General features: G+C 41.5%; 1 protein-coding gene across 9 annotated transcripts in view; it reads left to right on the top strand.

Annotated features, from left to right (window-relative positions):
* NFIA (nuclear factor I A) overlaps positions 1-17,471 on the top strand; it is a 708,337-nt gene that overhangs the window by 635,567 nt on the left and 55,299 nt on the right. For all 9 annotated transcript variants that reach the window (XM_053243547.1, XM_053243546.1, XM_053243554.1 and 6 more), the window contains 2 exons: positions 7,103-7,268; positions 16,712-16,803. In XM_053243547.1, coding sequence (XP_053099522.1) covers positions 7,103-7,268; positions 16,712-16,803 — 258 coding nt within the window. The remainder of the gene's footprint in view (positions 1-7,102; positions 7,269-16,711; positions 16,804-17,471) is intronic.

A 17,471-nucleotide genomic window follows, 5' to 3' on the forward strand; every position in this document is an offset into this window, starting at 1 on the left:
TTTGACTAGGATTGTGTCCATCATTTATTCTTTTACATTATGCTAAATTTAATTGCTGTTCAGCCAGGTGCATTAGCAGCTGCATTGCCACTCAAGTGATCAGTGCAACAGTAGCTTTGCAGGCACAATACCATCTCATGTAATGTTGTGAGGCAACCCAGGATATCATGCTGACACAATAGTATGGATAGTTGCTGCTGTACTGGCAATAGCCACTGATGCCACAGTCCTGTTCCATTGTCTAGAATTATGTTTTAAAAGTGTATGGTAAAAATAAGCTTGGGACAAACCTTGGGGCACACTCTTCGGTGTAACTCTGAGTCACTGATACTTGGTAGTACTTGAGTATAGGCTCCAGCTCACACAAGAACTTGGTATGTGTGATGGGGGGAGGTGTGCATACCCAAGGCTTACTACTGTGCCCCACCCTGTGCACATCTTCCTCAGGTTGGCACATTACCGTTTACATCTCAAAACAAAAACAACCCAGTGTCAAATATTAGCCAAATAGGAGTCAGGTATGTAAAGTATCAATCTATTAGAAGATTCACAACAGAAAGAATTGGGCTGTCTGACATCCAGACTGATGATGCACTTGTGCAAACATGTGCTAGCACAAGGAAGTTGCCTTAGTGAAAGTGAGTTTCACTAAATTGCAGACTTGTATTCCAGCCAAGTGTAGCACTAGAGCAATGTTGTTACATTAGCACAAGGACATGGAGCAAAGAAAGGATGTCTGCTCCAGACTAGTCCTGGCACTGTTGACAAGTTGCACAACACATTTCACAATGCATTGTGAAACAATCTGCACAACTTTGTAGTGCAGCTTTGCACATGTCCTGGAGAAGGCCTTCCACCAGTGGATGTGCAACATCACAAAACACCACAACATTTTGCAGCTCTGCAAACTTCTTGAGTATGCACAGCTTCTCTTATTGTGCTCATGCAACACTAGTCTGGATGTCAGCCCCATTCCACTATCCTTGTTGCACAATGGCAGTGTTTGCACAATGGCAATGCATGTGCAAATGCAATGAGAGAACGCGGCACTGCACAAGTTTGAGCATCCATGCAGCTACACCACCTCCTTGTGCGTGCTCAACATTGTTGCACTAATGCAGCATTAGTCTGGATGTCAACTGCTATTTACAAAAACTTTCTTCAGTCAAGAAGATCTGACTGATCTGTCAGGATCTGTTCTCTCTCAGAAGCGCTAAAAAGCACTATGGCAGATCACCAGGAGTCATCTCCTTCCCAAATCATATGCAGTGGGCATAGTGATAGTCCTTTCTCCTGGACACTCATTCTGTGTACCACTGCAGTTACTGCTTCTGTATTGACTTCAGGCTGGCTCTTAAGCATAGTGTCCCTATTTGTGTTCAAAGATGCCTGTGGTCACAACACATGTACAGTACAAGAAGCTAGGCATTAACTGACTTAACTGAATGAGGTCAGACAGAAAGGGCAGAAGGTCTCTGGAGTTGCAGGGCAGGAAGTGGTCTTAAATGACAAATGTGTGAACCTCACTCTTGCAGAGCCGGGAGCAAGGGGCCTTCACTCCTGACTAGTGTTCCTTCTAAGGCATACGTGTGTGCACTTACTCACACGTTTATAATGACCACTCAGTTAATTTTATTTCCTGCTCAGGTTGACTCAGGAAGGCCCCACTCTGAATGCACATGTGTGCACGCTGCTTTGATACTGCTGCCCAGAACAAAACTAATTCCACAGACAGATGGAAAAAGTTAGACAGAACACAGCTACTTACACTGGCATCATTTGTCATTTACATATGAGCATTCTTGATTTCATGGAATAATGTACTGCAGTCAAGTAATATGCGGTGAGTTGACAAGTATGTCTGCCCTACATCCTACAAAGCAGCTGAACTTCTGCTTCAGACTATCGCTTGCCATGGTCCCACAGCGAAGTACTGTAATCAGCTTCTTGCTGTCTGATTCCAGCACTTTTAAGGTTAACAAAATAAAAGGACATTATAATTTTTATTAATTTTTTTAAGATAGGAGAGTAAGAAACAGCTGTTTCAGATCAGCCACATTCACTTTATAAAAAAATGACTTTCTTATAGCACTTTAGATTAAGTTGACCAGTACTTGAACTCAAGAAGATAAAAGTAGAGTTTCTTATGGTTTGTTATTCCTTCAAGTTGTTATCTTTTCCTCTTATCTCTCTGAAAAATTAAATAGTGTTCCAAGATTTTGGTTGAGCAATTTCAGGTTGTTGCTTTTTTTAAAGCAAACTTAATAATTATCTTCAGGTTATTAGAATAACATTCCATTTATATGCAGAAATGATTAACTCTGTGTACAGCCTTATCGCAATACTTCGATGTCTAATGAACAATAAGGCACTTAACTGCAAAATGATGATTGCCCTGGTTGTTTTTACCCTTTACATTTCTGATATGCATAACAGAGAGTAAATGGTTGCTTTTAGCACCCAATTTGTTTCCTTTGTCTGATGAAAAACATATGTCAATGCTTTTAATGTATAGGATTAGATCCAAAGAACCATGAGCAGAAGCAAAATACTACTAGTACAGTTTCACAACTGCTTTTCATGCAGTGCTGTACTAGATTAATTCTGCAGCAGTTCTTATTCTTCTGCTTGTACAAGAGGTTGGGTTAAGTTCCTCCTTTCTCACCATGCCCTAGTGCAAAATGTAAAATAGCCTTCATGTGGAAGAGTCTTTCTGTGTTTCTGATTCTACATATTCCAGCCAAAACGACTTGAGTAGCATGTGTGCTTTGCTAACAAATATATTTCTGTCTAGACAGGGAACTTTTTTTCTTGAAAATTAATTTGTTTAGCTTTTCCTAAATTGTTTGCACTGTCATAAATTGATGAACATGAACACAGTAAGCATGAATCAGAGGTTTGCTAAAAGTAAAATAAAAAGCCTAACTTTAAGAATAGATATACTAGAAAAAATCAGACAAAGACTCTATCACATAGAGGAGAAGAAAACAATTTCATATATCCTCTGCTGACACCAGATCCATGTGGGTCCTTGGCCAAGTGCTGTTGTGGGCGCTCCTTAGCTGTGCTAGTGCCCACCACTCCTCTCCCCAATAATGCTATGTCCTGATCCTCATCTCTGCATCTGGTAATACAACAGGGGAGATATACACACTGCATTATAAATAAGAAAATAAATGATAGCTAAACAAAGATGGGCTCCAGCAGCATGGGTGCTAAAAAGCAGTCTGAGCCCACTGATAAGGTAATTCACCTTCAAGGACTTCGTTACGGCCTTGGTCATAGCAGTAGCAGTGGCCCAAAGCATTCTTCAGCAATTCTGTTAGCAAATGCCATCGTTGTTTACTTATAATGCAATGTGCCTATCCCCGTCACTGCCTCTAGTGATGCGGTGGTGCGGATGAGCACATTGCATTATAGTTGGCTTCCGAAGAGCGTAAGGAGGAAGTGTACTCTGGCAGCAATGAGAGCGGTTCTTGTTGGCCACGCTAGCAGCTACCATCTTTTTTCCACCAGAGTTTCAGGTGTTTGACGTGAGCTCCTTGATGGCCCTGGGCCCTCATTCAGTGCCCCAGTTGACCAATCCCTGACACCAGACCTTCAAAAATTATTTATGCCTAAAAGTTCCAAATTATAAAATAAATATAGTTTATGAGCACAAGTGGTGCTACATTCCTTAAGTTGTATGTTTGAGTTTTATTCTTGTTCTCACCAGATGGCTGCCTTCAGTTTACCCAGTGTTAAAAGGAAACGTCATTCCGTCGAATTTGGAAGTCAAAAGTGGTGTGGTGTGATGGTGGCCAGATAACTTCTTTAAGTATCCAACACCATGAAAATTGGCATTCCTTTAGTCTACACATTAGTCTGGTAGATAAAAAATGGATCACACTGAACTTTTGACTTGTGATTACTTATGAGAAGTACCATAATCTTGCAAATGTAGCTCTATGAGTAACTGCAGTTCTGAAGTCAACAAGACTTCTCAAGTTAATTAAATGGATATTTCTTAAGTGTTTTCAATATTAGACACCTTGTGAAAAGGACATTCTGCAGAAACCTGAACCGTAAAATTTTCCCACATGTATTCTCTGTCTTAAAATATGAGCTTTTACTGTTTACGCTTTTAATATTCATCCAGTGCCAGAATAATCTGCACAATATTGTGAACATTTGTCACAAAATCAGAGCACTTGACTCACATGCAGCCTGTACTGTGTTCAACAGTGTCATGACACAGATGGCAGACACTCTGATCAACTAAACATTTGTATCATTCTGTGATGGTTTTTGAAAACATTTAAAACAAAGCAGCTACAAGTTTAGTAGTTTCTCAGCAGAATTTTGGAAACATTGGAACTCCAAGCAGTACACCTCTTATGGGAATGTATAATAGCGGTTTATTCTTTTTAAAAATCTCCCTTTAAGGCCAAGTACTTAGATAATCTTTAAACCATTCTAATGCTTTCTTTTCAATTTAATGCATTCTCACAATCACAAGGATCCTGGTTAACAAGTTAATCAGGATCAGTGAGCCTCAATGCTGATTTTGAGAATCCAGATTCAATCCTAGTTCTCCATCCTGATTAAATGCTGGTTAACCTGAGTGCCAGAACCACTCCAAACAAGGGGCCCTGCTAGGATCAAATTTGAACAGGTTTGGGCAGGTTCAGAGTGCCAGAAATGGTTAGATTTTTTTAAAGATAGCTCTTACCACCGCTGAGGGCTTCAGCAGCCTGGAGGGGTGCTACTGCAGCCGCAGGGATCTCTGGCGGCTCTCTCTCCCCCCACTAGTCTTTCAGGGGCCATTTTTCCTCTCGGTGAACATGTGGTGGCCATTTTGGAGGCCTCTGTACATGACCTGGCATGCAAATAGCCCATGCACATGGACGGCGGCTTCCAAAATGTCCACCATGCACTCACAGAGAGCTGAATTCGGCCATGGGAGACTGGGGGAGGCCAGTGGGGAGAAGGGGAGCTGCTGGAGATGCACACACACACACACACACACACACACCCGCTGCCACAGTAGCACCCATCAAGGTTATTATTTTTTAATTTAACCATGTCTGCCACCCCCATGTTTGGCCAGTTCACACATCCCTAATCTCAGTGGCTGGACTCAGATGTAAGGCAAAAAACATGGTTTGTGCTATCCATAGTTAAAAATCCACACCATGATCTGAGCTTCCAGACTCAGCGAAGCCACGGTTTAGAGGTACAATTTTGCTTTTTATTTCCCATCTGCTCAAGACTCAACTTCATAATTTAACTGTCTTCACGATGCAGTGGCCCTCTTGAGGGTTGAGCAATGGCCCTAACTGTTGTTTGTCAAGGAGCCTCTTCTCACAATCTGTGAGAAGGGCTTGCAGGCAGGCTGCGGGGAAGGCAGGTTTAACCTACCATTTTCTGCAGCCGATCTCCTTTTCTTCCCTGGGTGGTGGATCGCCTGCCCAAACAGGCAGCAGCTCCCTGCAGCTCCGGGGTTGGGGTGCCAGGAAACACACACACCTGCCCCCACCCCAGAGCTCCAATAATGCACTGCATGAGTGCATGGTTCATTATGAGTATCCCCCTCCCCACGTGTGCCAGCTGCGGCTGCAAGCAGCCGCGGCTGACACACGAGCACAGAAATGAGGTCAAGGGAACACTAAAGGTGGCTAAAAAGATGGGGTGTCCGCCATGTAGCCGCCGGGATCAGCCCGATCCCGGTGGTTCACACGGGTGTGCAAACTGGGCTGGGCTTCCTTAACCCAGTTTTGCTCACAAATATGAATAGCCTCACAGTCAGTGAATCTGTACATCATAGCAAATCACAATTAGCACAAACTATGACTTGCAAACAAGCCTCAAATCATACTGTAGTATCATATCCTGCCCCCAAACTAACCATGGCTTGTTTGTTTCAGACATTAGAACAAACCTTGGTATACTTAAGCAAAACATGGAGGCTATTCCCACAATCAGGCGAAATTGGGCTAGGGGAGCCTAGCCTGATTTCGCCTGATCGTGGGAACCACCGTGTTTGCAGGCGAGCCTGGTGGCCTCCAGGCGGTTAACCCACCAAACCACCCCTCCTCTTAAACCTGGTTTTTCTGCTTGTGAGCTGTCGCAGCGTGGCTCCGCGCCGTGGCTACTCACAAGGAGACCCCCAACTGGGAAGCTGAAAAACAACCTTCCAGCTCAGGGGTCTCTCCAGCATGCCCTGCGCTTCCGGGGGCCACATGGCCCCCGAACTCCCCAGCCCTGGCTGGCTCTGTGATGGAGCCGGCAGTCGTGTGGGTGGCCTCTGCGGCCACCCAGAGCAGACGGTCTGCCTGTCTGCAGGGAGAGTGGGCTAAGCCCGTTCTCCCCACAAACCCCCTAGAAGCTCTTCTCTCGGGTCGTGAGAAGAGCCTCGTGGTTTTGCATTACACTGAACTCAGCTAAGTGCATTGAGAATTACAGCCTAAGTGATTTAGGGCTAGTCTACATGTGACAGGTGCCATCTGGAGACTACTTGAGCTATCTATAAGCTGCTTCTTCAGTTCTTAATAGGCAAGTCCAGAGTCTAGAAAACTGATGACAGCAGAACTATAAAGGCACAATTTGAAGACTTTAGTTCTAGCTTGGCTGAGAGTTTTGTGCGGAAAATCCTACAGCTTGGACAGAATAGAAAAGTAAGGATAGAATTTGAGAGTTTCTTAACTGGACCACAGTTTCTAGAATAGCATTGTTATGAACTCACGCCCAGAGACGTGAGCTTTGGGTGGCATAAAAATATGTTAAATAAACAAATAAATAAACTTTGGCAATATGTTGGGATAATCCAACCCTACTAATTTATTTATCATGCTTAAGAATGATAACTTGTACAGTTGCTTTAAACTGATGCATATGCAAACTCGTGCATATGATAGAAACTTCCATGAATTCAATAGGAGACTTTGTCTTCAGTTTTCTCAGTATATCTGTAAGGATTCCTTTCCTTTTCAGCTAGTAGTTTGCTTGTTTTCTTTAGCACTGGGCAATTATGAGTTTATACCAAAAAATTTCAAACTGCTCTCTTTATTACTAGAGGCAGCTAACAGTTCATTTTTCTTATGTTTTCTTATGTTTTTGGCAGCCCAATGGTAGCAGCCAAGGCAAGGTGCACAATCCATTCCTTCCTACCCCAATGTTGCCGCCGCCACCTCCGCCACCAATGGCTAGGCCTGTGCCTCTGCCAGTGCCAGACACAAAGCCTCCAACCACATCGACAGAAGGAGGTGCCACCTCTCCCACTTCACCAAGTAAGTACAGCTGCAATAAGGAAACAATGGGCTGGTTGGTGTATTTGCAGCTTTATCAGCCTTTTGTTCATAGTAACACCAATAATAATAATAAATGTCTCCGTTATTTTATTCATTCATTCAATGTCATCTATGTGCATGGCACTTTATAAAGAATAAGAAGACAGGTCCCTGTTCCAAAAGCTCATAATCTAAAATTGACAGATGGAACAAACAGTTGCCAATAAACTCACCTAATTTGTCCTTCATTGCTTTAAAACCCACTAAGGGCACAAGAAAAATACCTGGATTATCTGCAACTAATATTGACCAATGATCCCAAGGTTTTTGAGCCTGTCTGATGATATATGAATTTGAGCATGTAGTCATTTAAATAAATTGGTGCACATCCTGTGCAAGGCAAATTGACATTCTCAGTCAATTGGCTCTGCTGTGCACATGGATGCCAGCCCTGACAGTGTTGCACAAGAGCACATTTGCGCAATTACTTAAAACACCACATCTGCACTTGTACAATTTTACTTATAGCACTGTGGAAGTAAGAGCATTCTGTTTTCAGTAGTTGCACAACTTTGCTGTTGTGGGTTTGCTTCCACATGTGCAGCAGTGTCAACCGATTGGGAACATTGGTGTTGCTTTGCGCACAATGTGGACCATTTTGTGGAATGATTGCATATTAGAGCTGTGTGAATAAGCCCTGATTTGATTCAGGGTCTTCTTTGGAATGACCTTCAATTTGGTCCAGCACTTAGGACTGTGAAACAATTCAGAGTGGACTGAACCACTTCAGTTGCTTTGGCAGATGTCCTCCTCCCCTGACCTCTTTACTTACTAATAGAATAATTTACTGTGAAAAACAATTTCCCCAAATATTTGAACTTTCTGTTCATTGTTTACTTTCTGTGTGCCAGGAAGAATATAAATTATGTTTGGAAAGATTTTCTCACCATATATAATTTGCCTAGAGCCATAAGTAAAGCACATTTCTTTTATAATAAAAAGTTGATCAGAAATCATTGAAATTTATCATTTGTCAACAACACAAGTTAATGTAAACCTCTATTCTCAATATTATCTGATTCACGGGTTCAAGTAAAAACTTGAGGGAATTCATAGCTTGGAGGGGGGAATCTGCTAATTTGGCATCTGAGCTTTATTAATTTGTTTGATTATTGTCATTGTTATGCAGATAATTTATTTTTAAGAAATATTTTGAAATGTTATTTTTGTATGCTTACGGTAGCCCTTTGAATGTGTAGATTGCTTTACAATCCTTATCCTAAGTCATTGTTCCCATGTTATATGAGCAAGTTAGGCTAATATGCAATGTTCCAGACAACCATCTAAACAAGAGGCACACATCTCAAATGCCCTGGTGAGCTGGAACCAACCATGACCTGGTGTGCAGGGGCCAAGGTTAATTTTCAGCACATGAATTATTACATTAAAATTAATTATTAACAATATTGATGAAAGTGAGCAGACTGTTGCGGTTGGGGGGGGCACATGGGGAAAGAGGGGTAGTGTCAAAAGGTGGGCCAGGGGTAGGGGACATCTGGTCTCAAGCAGCCAACTGCATTGAGGCTCTGCTGCTCGTCAGCAGAACAAGCCAAGAGCTCTCCTCAGCTCCTACTGTTGCTGCAGGAAATTCCTTCCTGCAGGCCAGCAAAAGAAGCCCTGCGGTTTGGATCCAGACCCTGGGCCTTATGTTTTGCAGGCTGATAAACCATGCTTTAGATAATTGTGAATAAGCGGTGGCAAATCTCAGGCTCCCAAATTCCTCCACCCCATTTTTCCTCCATATGCTAAATGAGGAGAGAGAAAGCTTTTGCTTTCACTTTAAGAACTGCGGCTCCCCATCATATATTAACTCAGAGAACTACAGTTTATTGACTAGAGTTGAAACAAGCCCGGCTATCAAACTGCAATTTTATATTGGTTAGATATTTTGGTTTGTTGCTCTAATCCAATTTTTAAAACCCATGGTTCCTGAGTATGCATGTAAATTGGAACTGCAGTTTGTCCTGAAAAAATGAAGGTGAACCCTGGGTGCATGATATGTACTGATTGTAAAGCCAAACTGTTTTGCATGCCATCGGAAATGTGTGTTAAGTGTTTTGTGAATTTGGTATATTGTGCAATAAGGCACTAACAAATTAAACAAAGCAAAAAAAATCTGCATCAACAAAACCCAGATTTTGCACCAAGTTAAAATTCATCACCTTAATACATTAAACATGTTTGCATATTGTACATAATTTAGTTCTGTTCCTTCTAGCCAGTGAGGAAACAAGCTAAGTGGACTTCTCAAATCCCCCAATATCTCCCCAGTACCTAAAATGAATATAGTTTTCATGTGTTCCCCTTTTTGCTTCTTAGATTTCACCAAATTTCCAAGCCTGTCTTCACAATTGTTATAAGCCAAATACCTGAATTTTAAAAAAAAAAAATCTCAGTTTTTCAGGTTAGTGAATTCTGCCCATGGTAATGCTATACTTTGACATCTGTGGAAGCAAGAGTACAAAGAAACAGCTGCATATTTGTCTCCTGACTACCTGCTTCCTAGAACCTGCAGATGGGAGGTTCTATGGGAACAGTCCATAATTACAAACCAGTAGTAAATTAATGTTTGACAAAGTGAACTGTGTGTCATAGTAAGTGTATTATATGGAAGTAGAAAATTAAAATCAGGTTAACAGATAGATCTGCTTGCTTTGGTGGCAGAGTCTGAAACCAGAGTTTCAATCATAGAGGCTGTTCTTATGAGTGGCCTAACCCAGAACTGCTGGGATTGGGCCCAGTGCCCACGGGGCAGCGCTGCTTAGTGCAAATTTTTAGCCCAGCTTTTAGTATGGGTTAACAGCACCAGCACACCATTAACCCAGGCTCCTGGATCGCCTCGGGCTGCATTCAGCCCAAAGAGATGGGTGCCTGGAGCAACCATCTCTTGGGGAAATCCTTCAATGCACTGTGCCCGGCACAGGGTACATTGTGGGATAACTGGAGGCTGGGATGCATCATCCTGGTCTCCAAATCTGTGTGCTGCCTGGTGCAGCAGTAGATCGTCTGGGAGAACAGTCCACACTTCCAGCAACATCTAATGGATTGTCTGTGGGGGAAGATAAGATTCACATAGCCTCCTCCCTTCACGGTCAAATGAATGGTGCCATAGACTTTCTGCTTACTCTTGGAACCATATGGTTTTCCTCCACATTTGTAAAATGGTGCTGATCGTTCATTTCCTTCCTTTAGGTGTTGTTTCTTAAAACACTTCGCTGGCACAAGCCCATTTTCTAATGTTGGAAGCAAGTTTTACTGTTGTAGAGGTGTTGATACCCTACAAAATCTCTTGAGTTCTGTTCTGTCAGGTTGTTGTTTGCTTCTTAGTTGAGACATTTGAAGGAGATTAAATGTTAGCACCAGTCATTACTAAAATAGTATAGCTATTCATATCATGCACTTCTACGTATCTTTCTTCTTGTGAGAAGAAACTGCACACTGTATTTAGATTATTGCTGCCTGGAATTCTGCTTTGCCAGCAGTCATCTTGTTAACTCTACAACCCTTTGAAAGTAATAATTCTTTCAAACTTTAAAACTACACTTTATGGCACAGAAAATTAGAAATAATTCATACTGAAGAAGTTGCTTGTAGCTTTTTGGTTCTATATACTGAGCTTCTCTTGGCTAGCTCAGTATTATGAAACCTGTTAGAAAACAGCTCTAGAAGGCTTCAGGCATAGATCTTTCCTATCTCTGCTACCTGAGATCATTTAACTTGAGATGCCATAGATCACACTTAGGATATTATAAATGTAAAACAGGTGCTCTGCCTGTAAGCGATGGCCTCTTCCTTGTGGATAGCTGAAGGAAAGTTGAGTAATGTAAATCTTACATAAGCAGAAAATTGATATATATTGAATTCCAGTGGTTCTCTAGCTGTGTTTCACTAGAGCATCTTACATAGTTTAAGAAGGAAAATATGGTTAGACTGCTTAAGGTGCCAAATTATTGCCCAATTAGTGGTATCTTCCACATCTATAAAATATGTTTAGTATAAACTATACCTTTAAAGTCTCTAGACATTGCTTTCAATAATAAGAAAGACTGATGTCAGATCAACCTTGCTGGCTTCAGTGGAACCTAAGTAATTGCAGGCCTGATTTATCTATTATTACCTGAATGGCATAGGAGCCATTATAGCAATGGAAACTTGTGATGAGAATCTCTAGCCAAAGCTTGCTCAATAAGATATTGGTGTAGAAGGTAAGAGAGCTGGTCTTGTGGTAGCAAGCATAACTTGTCCCCTTAAGCTAAGCATATGAAAGGAAGACTAGAAGTGAGCACTGTAAGATATTCCCCTTAGGGAATGGAGCTGTTCTGGGAAGAGCATCTAGATTCCAAGTTCCTTCCCTGGCAGCATCTCCAAGATAGGGCTGAAAGAGATTCCTGCCTACAACCTTGGAGAAGCTGCTGCCAGTCTGTGTAGACAATACTGAGCGAGATGGACCTATGGTCTCACTCAGTATATAGCAGTTTCTTATGTTCCCAGAAGAAATTTCCTTTTTTATGCAGTTATGTTTTTGTTCTTATTGTTCTGTTCACTATTAGGTAGTTGGCCTTTTGTATTATGCCCTGATGATGAAAAAAGTTTGCTACTTTATCTCCAAGTGCAATTCTGTGATTGAGTTTGCCTCAGATGCTTTGGTTCAGAAGTCCCAAAGTAAAGAGCTGCTGAACAACTTACTGTATTGGGAACAGATGGCCCGAGACGTCTTGTTCTGAGAGCTTTTCCTAAAGATGAGTCCAATATGATAGGGAATGTGTACAGTATGGCTGCTGGTTGCATTAGGAAATAGGTGAAGCCAATGAATTGGGAATGTTAAAGCCGAGGGGAGGGGGGAGGGAACCATAAAAAGAATAGGTTGCAAAATTTGCTGTGTTAACTTATCCCCATATGTGCAAGTTAACCATAATACTTGGAAACTTGTATAAAAATGGTCTTTCCAGTGCCTTTTGTCAGGATTCAATATAACCCCTTCCTTTTTGAATGATGAAGAGCATTTGAACCACTCCATAGGAATGTGGGTGTTGGGTCCCTCTTCTCTACTAGCCGTAGCAATCTGGTGCTTTGTAGATGGTGGGCATACCATGATGGTAGACAATGAGCATATGCAGGGATAGGATAGGATAAAATATCACAGTACATTCAATTCTGCCATTGTCTACCTCAACACCTGTGGCAAGAAGGATTCCTTTGCAGATATTGGGCCTCCCGATCTGTAAAAACTACTTGTGATGGAGGTGTGAGAAATTGTTGGTGTCTTGTAGAATGTCATATGTGCCTTGTTTTGTGCTCAGTGTGTTATTGTAGTTCTGCTGAAATCTATTACTTCACGTGCCATTGTCTGTTGGTCATCAATAGTCTAACCATAACTGACACAAAATGAAGGACCTGGTACATGATGTCATTGTCATTGACCCTTTAGGGAACAGTGACCATGGTGCGATCAAATTCAGCATACATGCGGGGAGAGAATCACCAAGGAAGTCTAACACAGACATTTTGAATTTCAGAAGAGGAAACTTCTCCAAAATAAGGAGTATGGTGCAAAGCAAGTTGAAAGGGGAAATCAGGAGAGTCACTTCTCTCTAGAATGTATGGAGTTTACTCAAAACCACAATACTAGAAGCACAGTTAGATTGTACACCCAAAAGGAGGAAATGTACATCTAAGTCCAGGAGGATGCCAGCATGGCTTACAGATAACATCAAAGAAGCCATAAAAGGGAAGAAGACTTCCTTCTGAAACTGGAAGGCCTGTCCAAATGAAGAGAACAGAAATGAATACAAACTCTGGCAAAAGAAATGCAAGGTGACAATAAGGGAAGCAAAAAGAGAGTTTGAGGAACATTTCACTAAAAGCATCAAGAGCAATAACAAACACTTCTTTAAATACATCAGAAGCAGGAAACCTGCCAGGGAAGCGGTTGGACCATTAGACAATGAGGGAGTGAAAGGGATTATTAAGGAGGATATGGAGGTTGCAGAGAAGCTAAAGGTGTTCTTTGCCTCTGTCTTCATGGCAGAGGATACTGAGCATATATCTGTTCCTGAACCAGGCTTTTCAGTGATGGAGGCTAAAGAACTGAGTCAGATAGAAGTGACAAGAGTTGATGTTCTAAACTGTCTGGAAAAATTGAAAAATAGCAAATCGCCAGGGCCTGGTGGCATCTATCCAATCTCTCTTTATTTCGGTCAGCGACCAGCATGAGGTTAAAAGGCATCTATCCAAGAGTCCTCAAAGAACACAAAAGTGAAATTGCCAACCTCCTTGCTAAAATATATAATTTATCCCTGCAATCAGACTCTGTACTGGAGGACTGGAAAGTAGCAAATGTAACACCAATTTTCAAAAAGGGATCCAGGGGTCATACGGGAAATTACAGGCCGGTTAGCTTAACATCAGTTCCAGGCAAATTGATGGAAAGCATCCTCAAGGATAAAATTGTAAAACACATAGAAGAACAGGCCCTCCAGGGAGATAACCACTATGGCTTCTGCAAATGTAAATCTTGCCTCACGAACCTTTTGGAGTTATTTGAGAGTGTCAACAAGTGTGTGGATCAAGGTGATCCAGTTGACATAGTATACCTGGACTTCCTACAATCTTTCAACCAAGTTCCTCATCAAAGACTCCTGAGGAAACCTAGCAGTCATAGGATAAGAGGGCGTTATTATTTAACAATAATAAATAAGGACATGTGTGGATTGCTAACTGGTTGAAGGACAGGAAATAGAGGGTGGGTATAAATGGAGAGTTTTCACTATGGAGGGAAGTAAGAAGTGGGGTCCCCCAGGGATCTGTACTGGGACTGGTGCTTTTTAATTTATTCATAAATGATCTAGAAGTAGGGATAAGCAACGAGGTTGCCAAATTTGCAGATGATACCAAACTCTTTCAGTTAGTGAAATCCAATACAGATTGTGAGGAGCTCCAAAAGGATCTCTCCAAACTGGGTGAATGGGTGACAAAGTAGCAAATGTGGTTCAATGTTGGCAAGTGTAAAGTGATGCACATTGGGACATAAAACCCCAACTTCAAGTATACACAGATGGGATCTGAGCTGTCAGTGAATGACCAGGAGAGGGATCTAGGGGTCATGGTGGACAGCTCATTAAAAGTGTCAACTCAATGTGTGGCAGCTGTGAAAAAGGCCAGTTCTAAGGCCAGATCATTAGGAAGGGGAATGAAAATAAAACTGCTAATATTATAATGCCCTTATACAAAACTATGGTGCAGCCACACCTGGAGTACTGTGTACAATTCTGGTCATCACATCTTTAAAAAGGACATTGTAGAACTAGAAAAGGTGCAGTAGAGGGCAACCAAGATTATCAGTGGCCTAGATCACCTTCCTTATGAGGCAAGGCTACAACACCTGGGGCTATTTCAAAAAAAGATGACTGCAGGGAGACATGATAGAGGTCTATAACATCATGCATGGTGTGGAGGAAGTGCATAGAGAGAAATTCTTCTCCATCTCACATAACCATCTCACATTCTCCGTCTCATAACCATGGGGTCATCCCATGAAATTGATTGCCAGGAAATTTAGGACCAACAAACGGAAGTACTTTTTCACACAACACATAATCAACTTGTGGAATTCTCTGCCACAAGATGTGGTGACAGCCAACAACGTGGATGGCTTTAAGAGGGGTTTGGATAACTTCATGGAGGAGAGGTCTATCAACGGCTACTAGTCGGAGGGCTATAGGCCACTTCCACCCTCAAACACAAATTTATTCTGATTCAACTCTCTATTCATGGAAAACAGATAGTGTGTGGGAAATATTCCATATTACCTCTGGTGGCCATGCCCAAAGATCAAAAGATGCTGTGTGTGTAAAATCTCAATGCTTTGGAGCCTACAGAAGTTTCGTTAGGGTGTTTGTATGTTCAAACTGTAACTAGAAAGGAAAGCGAATTAATATTTATGTTGACAGCTGATTCATTACAGCTAGCTGCCAGATGTGAAAGCAAACATCTGCCACCTACTACAGGTTGGGTTGACAAAGCATGGGAACTCTTAGTTATGGACCTCAGCTTAAATCAAGGTACATGGTCATTTGTGGATGACTTCTTTTTTTTAAAAAAAAAGCTACCATTCATAAGATATGTGAATCAGCAAAGACAATTTATAGGATTTATATATTTATTTTTATAGTTTAAACAATTGATAGTTCAGTTTTTGTTTTGTAATATGAAAGGGGGGATTATATTTTGTTTTTTCGCTCGCTCTAGGATATGTTTAACTTCCTGACACCATCTATAATATGAAGAAGCTTTGGTTATTGCTTGTTTGTCAATTTGAGAGAACTTCTGTAAAGTTTTGAAAAGTAATTTTTAAAAAACCTCATACTGAGGATATTTATATTTGAAGTATGCAAACTTCTGAAAACCAGCAGCAACTTACTATAAAAATACAATTATTATTAAAATGCAGTGCCTCAGATTTAGAATAGTTTCTAAAATACAACAGGTTGTTTTGTTGTATAGCACAAATAATCACAGTCCAGGCCTGTTTTTGTGCCAAACACAGCTCATAGAACACATACAGGAACATAGTAAGCTGCCTTATACCGAGTCAGACCACTGGCCCATCTAACTCAGCATTGTCTACCCTGACTGGCAGCAGCTCTCCAAGGTTTCAGGCAGGAATCCTTCCCAGCCCTACCAGTAGATGCCAGGGATTGAACCGGGGACCTTCTGCGTGTATGGCAGATGCTCCGCTACTGAGCTATATCTTCTTTACTCGTTGGCAACATTTGCAAGTGCAGTTATCTCGCTCCATCATGGCCAATAGCTTTACATAAATGGCAGCTGTTTATATAATTTCTACCGACCATATGCATCTGCGCTTCCATACATTCTGTTCATTGATGATTCTAGCATATCAAAGATCATGCGCATGATTCAGAGCCTGTTCAGTCCTGTATCATGGAGCTTGAATTTTGATGGTTGTGCTAAAATGCCTTTGAATATGTTTGAACACATGAAAATACATTAGTGAATATGATTTCTTTCTTCTTGAGAATGGATTAGGTGCATGGTCGCAGGTCCAAGACTTATTGCCCATGCACCAAAGGCTCTGTCTCAAAGACAAAAGTCATTTCAATGAACTTAGTATGCCTTCTTGAGATATATTTCCCATTCTGTGTTGAAGAGGAAAACTGTTTCCTGTTGCCTGATTATGTCCTTATTTATATTTCCATCTTTCTAAACATCGTTGTCCCAGTTCAGATTCTTGGCCCCTACAATGTGAGCTCATTTTTATGTTGAGCGTCTGTTAGGTGGCTCTGATATTGGTGTTGTTTTTGGTGGTGTTTGTGTGTGATCTAGTGCTGCTTCCTGAATGCATGTGTCCCTTCCCTTCACAGCCTACTCGACACCCAGCACGTCCCCTGCAAACCGATTCGTCAGTGTTGGACCACGGGATCCAAGCTTTGTAAATATCCCTCAACAGACGCAGGTGGGAAGCTTTCAACTTCTGTTTATGCAATGCTGCTTGTTCACTCTTTGAGAACTTTAGTGTTGCTTTGGCCAGTGACTTGCTTCTCTTCACCAGTCACTTCATCCTCGTGGTCTGATTAACACTGTGATGTGTCACTTCCAATATTTGTTTGTCTGTTTTGTTTTTGTAGCTGTTGTGGAAAATTGGCTTGTGTGCTGTGCAACGTTACACAAGATGCTCAGAAATACCTGCACCTCTGCAGATGTCTAACAATCATGGCCATGATGTTGCACAGTAGGGCTCTTCCACTATTGTTTACCTATGTGCAATCGCAATTTGTGACACTACTTGCATTGGGAATAATGCAGGTAGCGTTGTAACGTGTGATTGCCTAAATGTAAGTAGTAATGGGAAAGCCCTATTGTGCAACACCACAGCTATGTTTGTTAGACATCTGCAGCAGCACAAACAGTTTTGAACCACCTGCATCATGCTACACAGCATGCTAGCCAATGTTTTTTCCATCACTGGAATAATATATAATAATACTTAATGCTATTATTTTGGCACACACAATTATTTTCCCCAAGACTGGGTTTTCAAAGTCCTATTTTATAATTCAAAATAATTGCCACTTTGACAAGAAAGTTTTAAATTGCATTTTTTAATGTCCCACTTATTGGTAT

Source organism: Hemicordylus capensis, chromosome 4, assembly GCF_027244095.1.
Source record: "Hemicordylus capensis ecotype Gifberg chromosome 4, rHemCap1.1.pri, whole genome shotgun sequence".
Taxonomy (NCBI): domain Eukaryota; kingdom Metazoa; phylum Chordata; class Lepidosauria; order Squamata; family Cordylidae; genus Hemicordylus; species Hemicordylus capensis.